The sequence below is a fragment of the Nelumbo lutea genome, chromosome 3 (assembly GCF_056320005.1).
Source record: "Nelumbo lutea isolate HS-2025 chromosome 3, American lotus-T2T, whole genome shotgun sequence".
Lineage (NCBI taxonomy): Eukaryota > Viridiplantae > Streptophyta > Magnoliopsida > Proteales > Nelumbonaceae > Nelumbo > Nelumbo lutea.
Window position 1 is genome coordinate 18552891 of NC_142686.1, and position 6975 is coordinate 18559865.

Sequence of the window (6975 nt, forward strand, 5' to 3'; positions counted from 1 at the left end):
GGTTATCTAAAATACAAGAATTTTGAACTCCCTCTCTGTATTAATTTTGTCTTTATTGGTTTTGACTTTTATTAAATTTGGTCTTCTTCTAGCATTTTGAAGCGTGTGAAGGCCTATTGTCTCACATTGCTTGGGAGTAGATGCAGACTTCAGAATGAGGAGAATACACTGTACTCTGTTCACATGGGTTTGGGCCGGGGGATAGGTGTGTGTGTGTGTGTAAGAGTGCAACAACATATCCTTTTTGTTTAAATTTTGGCTGTTTACAAACAGCAATATAATAAACCATTACAAAGAAGTAAAACACACAATATTCCACCAAAAGAACAAAAAGAGGAAAATTTAATAAAAGTGTATGGTTGAACTGATAATCTGAGAGACAAGGCACAGCTGATATATGCCTTTTGACCTGTTCAACTCATACAATTAAGGGTTTTTATAGTTCAGTCCACCCCTAGGGTGGTGATAGGATTTCTAGGGGTGGACTGAATCCTGCCTGTGGATTGATGCCAAATTCACAGGCAGGATGCGGCTTATAGGGGGACTACTTGTAGACTAGGAGGGGGGTGCAATTCAGATTTCTGAGGTGGATTGCAGTCCACTTATCCCTACAATTAAACCACTGACCCACTACCCAGTGGGAAAAGCAGTTCTGTTTCCAGTTAGGTTTTCCAAACACTAGTCCAAACCAATAGCACAACCAACTCATGGGCAAGCATGAAAACAACATAATAAAACTGTTTTTAAATAGCCTAATGGTTTATGAACATTACAGCCATTGACCAATAGAATTGACCACGATCAGACTTACTGAGACAGGTCAGTAAAGAATTGGTAAATGATACTAATGATTTCCAGAATCCAGATTAAAAAGGGATTTCAATGAGGGGTAGGTTCTAGCAAACAAGGTAAACCTGTGCTAAATCTCATCCTTGTTACGAAGTTCAAAATAGATTTTCCATGTATATAGCAAAGTTCCTTACTATAAAGTAATAGAATAGGAGAATATCCAAATTTGCAAGTGTATATTTTTTACTGTTGAAACATTCTAACGTCTATGCAAACGCAGTTAGAAAAAGTGCTTTGTTACAAGTTTAAGGGGCTAGAATAGCTAAGACCAGACGGAAAAGAACTTGGGTGGAAGTAATAAGATATGATTTAAGCGCCTATATAACAATGGATTTGGCACTGAACAGAACGGGAATGATGAAAGAGGACCGGAATTAATAATCATAAGAAGGGTAATATAGAGCAAAACCAGGAACGTTACTGTACTTAATATTTGTTTACAAAAATCTTAATGGAATAAAAAGAAGAGCAAGACTAATTTAGTTGGAGAACATAATTGATTGTTGATTGAGAGTACAAACCATGGCAGAAAATACACAATATTGCAATGGAAGCAAAATAACAAAGCAGGGGATCCCAAAATAGTACCACAAAATTTATCCTGGAATTAGATTGATAAATGTAAGAAAATAATATGCCAAAGACAAATTCGTTCAAGAATGTAGAAGAAAATAAACCCTAAATCCAACAGATTAGGGTACAAACTACAAAATACTAAGAAACAAATCCAGCTAGTTCCATCGTCTTACAAATTCTGACTCGACAAAATGGATATGAAAAGCAGAAACATGGAAAAACACAACCACCTTAGAACCCTAGCTTGGTACGGCGCCAGTGCCTGCGTTTTGCATTGTACCTGAAAAATGCGAAGGAGGAGATCGATTAAGACGCAACCGGAGATCAAAACCAAATTGAGATTCACATAGAAACAAGAGAGAGATAGAGATCGGGAACAAACCGAATAGTATTGTCTGTCCTCATACGGATCCAATGAGGGATGGGCCTGTTCTGCCTCATTTTCTTCGCCAGCTTCTTCTTGATTCTGAAGGTCTTGTGCGACGGCTACATATCCAAAAAATCGAAGATTAATCAAGCTCAAATCAATTGAATATCGTACCAGAAGGAGAGAAAATTTGAGAGAGCCAGGGAGATCACCATTTTCGCTTCTGGGTCCAAATTCGGCGATGCGGGGAAAGGGGTTTGCCGCTTTTGCCACGAAAGGTGAAGTGATAAAACCCTAACGAGCAGAGGGAAGGAAATCATTTAATACTTTCTTGGCCATAAGGAATTGGAATAATATAATGATCCTGACCGTTAGATTGGACATTTCAATTCTTAGATCGAAACTATCTTAATCCGATGGTTAATAGGTTTTGACATTGGTCCCACACATTCATCTATAACTATGGGACACACATCAACAAATTATTAGCGCTTTTCTTGTACACAGTTGCTACGGTCTATAACACCTTGTAGAGTCGACCAACTCTTTCTTTTTCTCGGTCTCTTCCTCTAGTAAAGGTTAGGGTTTGTGTTCAGTGTTCTTATTCGTTCTCTGCAGCTGCAGTTCAGGAAATAAGAAGGTTTTCGTGGGTCTCTTTCGAGGATTCAATGACGTCCATTGTGGTAACCTCGGAGGAAGATCCTTCGCTTTCTGTAGTCCGATTCACGTCGGAGCTCGCCTGGGCCGATGCAGGACCAGAGGTACTGAAATTTCTCCTCGAAAAGAAGAATGCTCCCTAAGTTTTCGTTCAAAATTTCACATTGTTTGCATGCTTCTACTAATATATGTTGTTTTTTCTCATATCTATTGTTCAGTGAAACGATTGAAATTTAGGGAACAAGAGTGCTTTTTTTTTCCTTAGAAATTGTGTTACGCGAGTAGTTTTTCTTCGATTTGTATTTCTTTTTCGTGTATTGAAATTCTGCTTGTTTCTCCTATTCTATTCTTAGTTCCAGTTTCATATTATACATCCAAGTTCAGAAGAAAAAAAATAGTGAGAAATTGCTTGTTCTGACTGATCATTTTATGAACTTTGCAATTAAAACTTCTGGTTCTTGCAACACATCTTTATGGTTGTTGTACGTATTTCAAATATAAAAAAATGCAATAAGCTTCCAGTTTCTTTCAGTAATTGTGCTTCATATATAATGTAGATGGTGGTGACTATTGCCGTTAGTAAAAATTTTATTGCATAAAGATAGAACCATGGCTGATCAAATAAATAAAGATAGAACCCAGTAATAGTATTAAGGGAGGATAGAATTCATTTCTCTCGGATTTTCATGGCATTAGTATTTAGTTATAATCATAAGTATAAGATATATATATACTTTTTCTCGATAAATTTTGTATAAGATAGAAACTTGTTAGCATCTCTATGTGTGGACATTCTTGGACCATCAGAAGCCTTGATGGAACTTCAAACGTAAAGTTGCTATTTTTATCTAGCTCAAAAACTTGACTGTAGTTCTATATTATGAACCTAGAGACTATTACCATGATCCTCAGTTGCTAAGTGCTTTGGCATCTCTGTAAAAGTAACGAGTTTGTGGACCTGACTTTACCTGGTCTTGAATTACAGGATTCAATATTTCTACTTCTGAATCATCTGGTTTCTTCTGTTTTGCTAGGTTGCAGAGCCACAAGTTGCTAGATTATGCATGGAGGCACAAGAATTCATAGTAATGGGTAGATGGCTGGATTTGGCATCTCTTATGCTAACTTCTGCTGACTTGATATTTTCAAGAGTGTCAGAGAAAGGTAGACTTATTTTAGTTTTACTGCATTTTCTTCTTTTCTCTTTCTTTTCCGTTTTTTTTTTTTGGGGGGGGGGTGGGGCGGAGGGTTAAAGGGGTTGAAAAGTTCTCCTATATATTGATAGATGCATTACAGATGTGTAAGATGGCAATTACCTGGTACTGGAAAAGCTCTTGTCAGTCAAACATAAGTCATTTTATTTATACTATATCACAATGTTTTGCTATGGTGTAGAGGTTTAATAGTACATAAAAACTGCAAGTCATATGGACTGAAGCTAAGAAGGGGCATTATGATCAAATCCCTGTAAAGTTGTTCTCTTCAGTTGAAAGTCTCTCTTGAATTGTTTCTTATATTTACCAAACTAAAAGGCTAAAGGAAAATGATGAACAAGCAGTTATTTCTGTAAAGTGGGTAAAAGGCAGTAAAAGATCTTCATCTTGATTTTTTTTTCAGAACGATAGTATATTGTTTTCTCCACATCTTGTGGATCCTTTTTATGACTCTAGAACTGCACTTTCCTAGGGAATTTTAATCCTTTCTGAATTGGTTAACAGTAGATCCTACATTGTTGTGTTTTCTGGTTGCAGATCTTGAGTGTATTTTTGCTATTATTTGCAACCTTGTGACGAAAACCGAAAGTCCAGATGAAGCACTAGAGATGGCAAAGCTTATATCTGCAAAAGTTTCCCAACAAGCAAATGATAAGCCAGCATTACGCTTAAAGATGTACTACTAATCAATAGTAGTCTTTTGGGTTTTGGATTTGTTTATTTATTTCTTCTTGGCAATTTCTTATGAGTTTGCTCTCTTGATTCAGATTGTTCACTCTGTACAACCTCTTGGAGAATTCATACAGCAGATTCTATGTTTACATGGTTGCCCTTACCTTAGCTGTCAATGGCAAAGTTACTGAGCATATTATCCCTTCTTTCAAGAAGATTGATAACTTTTTGAAAGAGTGGAACATCGGGACCTTGGATCAAAGACAACTCTTTTTCACCATCTCCAATATCTTAAAGGAAAATAAAAGGTAACTGTAAGACTGTAAGTACAAAATGTAATTTCTGTTTGCATGGATCAAAAAAATGTAACTTCTGTTTGCAGACTTTGTTTCTTATCAACATTTGTGTTTTCTGTTTGTATTTTATCTTTAATTTCAGCTCTGCAAAAGATTCATTCCATTTCCTGACCAAGTACTTAGCAACTTTTTCGAGTGAGGATGCATATACATTGAGTGAAGCTAAGGAGGAAGCTGTGCGTGCTATAGTGGAGTTTGTGAAGGCACCTGATATGTTTCAGGTATCTTATTGGTTTAACTGAAAAATTGAATGATTTTATTGAGTGATATTGATCAACAAAATTTAAAATTAAAAAAAAAAGTGTTTCTTGAGTGGCATATTACCTACTACCTATAAAAATGTGCATGACAACTCCAGAATGCCTGAAAAAAAATCATCAGTGCTTATGGGGATGAATGTGATCTACTTGACCAATAGATTTGTCATGATCTAATGATCTATGTTACCTATACGGCAAGGCCATGGCTGGACATGGTATTGGATATGGAATTTATGCTAAAATTGAAGTATCCAACACCATAGTTATGGCGTCCTTGACAGGTATCTGAGTATCACAAGGTGTGGTTTGAGTTTTCGCAACCATTCATCAGTAAAAGGATTATTTGTTGGTCATCGCTATTTACGATCTTTTTGGGGTAGAGACTGGTATGAACCTAACATCCAGCATTTTAGTAGAAAGTGATTATTCAGCATTAAAGTTCATAGTGTTTCTGTTTTTGATAGTTTTTAGTAAATTACTGAGGTAGCTGCTGAGGCTATCCAAAAAGATGTATATGCTGTTTTCCCTTTAACTTAATAAATTGCTTTCTTGGTGCTGATAAAAAAAAATGTGGTCGTTCAGAATTGAAACCAAACTTTTACACTTTATCAGGTTATGTTTGTGGTTTTTGATATTCAAATTAATTTAGTTTTCCACCTTGTTTGTTGCAGTGTGATTTGCTAGATATGCCTGCCATAGGACAGTTGGAGAAAGATGGCAAATATGCACTGGTGTATCAACTTCTGAAGATCTTTCTAACACAACGGCTGGATGCATACTTGGATTTCCATGCAGCAAATTCCACTTTACTTAAAAGCTATGGTAAATTTTTCATTTAACTGATTTTATTTTTATTTTGTTGGTGATTGTTTATCTAATTTTGTTTTCTGGGAGGGGCATAAATCACCCAATCCTCTATATTTTGAACATTCTCTCTTGTATGGTTGTATAGGTCTTGTTCATGAAGACTGTATAACAAAGATGAGATTGATGTCATTGGCTGATCTTGGCTCTAATGATTCTGGCGAGATTCCATATGCTCTCATCAAGGAGACACTTCGAGTCGGTTTGCTATTTATTTTACTCCCCTGCATCTTTAATTTTTTTCTTTTTTGTCACCTTGTTATATTGGGGTGAATTTTACTCCACAGGTCACAGATGATGAGATAGAACTGTGGATAGTCAAGGCAATTACTGCAAAGCTACTCGACTGTAAGATGGACCAGATGAATCAAGTTGTAATTGTAAGGTGAGTTCTACAGTTTTGCCATGTTTATGTTGAAGATTTAGTGCTAGGAATGGAATTTTCATTTCATTGCTTCACCATCTTAATTTATTTTTGGATGTTTTTGTGATGCTTGTTGTGTAGCCACTGCACGGAACGTGTCTTTGGGTTGCACCAGTGGCAATCCCTTAGATCAAAACTGGCAACATGGAGGGTAAAGTACTTTGTTCTCTACAATCATTTATCCATGAATTGCCATGCGAACAAATAGATATGCTGACTACTTGGGGTTCAACCATCCATGAATGTCTGTCTCAAGTTTAATAATAATTGTCGTGTTAGAGAGCTTTCGCCTGATACCAACCTAACTATGGTTGATGGATTGAATTACGTGAAACACTGAACATTGATGTCTCTTTGGATCAAAATCGTGTTTGCTGAAACTCTGCCACAATGTTTTATGTCAGGGTAACATTGCAAATGTTATAAACACCATTCAAGCTAACAAGCTAACTGAGGAGAGCGCACAAGCAATGCAAGGTGTGATGATACGTTGAAGGAGTTATTATTATCGTGCTTATTGGTTTTGGTATCTATTCATCTGGATTCTGTTTAAAAGAGGCATTGTAAGGCTAATTTTGTATACCTAAATCTTCATTCATTGTAGTCGAAGCTTGGTTGGAACATATACAGATTCTGTTGAGTAGGGATATTTATTTTGCTTATTTGCTTTTGCCTTTTGGCAGTGTTGAGATGTTTGATAGAAATTAGAATGGACAAGTTTCTTGTTGAACACAAA

The 6975-nt window shown here is 36.3% G+C and overlaps 2 protein-coding genes across 2 annotated transcripts; one reads left to right on the forward strand and one right to left on the reverse strand.

The window, feature by feature from the left end:
- Positions 1–1431: 1431 nt before the first annotated feature.
- Positions 1432–2135, reverse strand: LOC148863342 (large ribosomal subunit protein eL39-like). Its single transcript, XM_088978135.1, has 3 exons — positions 2005–2135; positions 1808–1911; positions 1432–1705 (listed from the first exon to the last, which is right to left on the reverse strand). Exons 1-3 carry the CDS (start codon positions 2110–2112, stop codon positions 1657–1659), a joined length of 261 nt encoding a protein of 86 aa, XP_088834261.1. The 5' UTR covers positions 2113–2135; the 3' UTR covers positions 1432–1656.
- A 141-nt stretch (positions 2136–2276) lies between these two features.
- LOC148863343 (uncharacterized) lies at positions 2277–6975 on the forward strand. The gene is made up of 10 exons (XM_088978134.1): positions 2277–2553; positions 3484–3613; positions 4201–4339; positions 4431–4643; positions 4774–4912; positions 5623–5773; positions 5904–6013; positions 6103–6200; positions 6321–6390; positions 6644–6975. The coding sequence occupies exons 1-10, from the start codon at positions 2461–2463 to the stop codon at positions 6731–6733; spliced, it is 1233 nt and encodes a 410-aa protein (XP_088834260.1). The 5' UTR covers positions 2277–2460; the 3' UTR covers positions 6734–6975.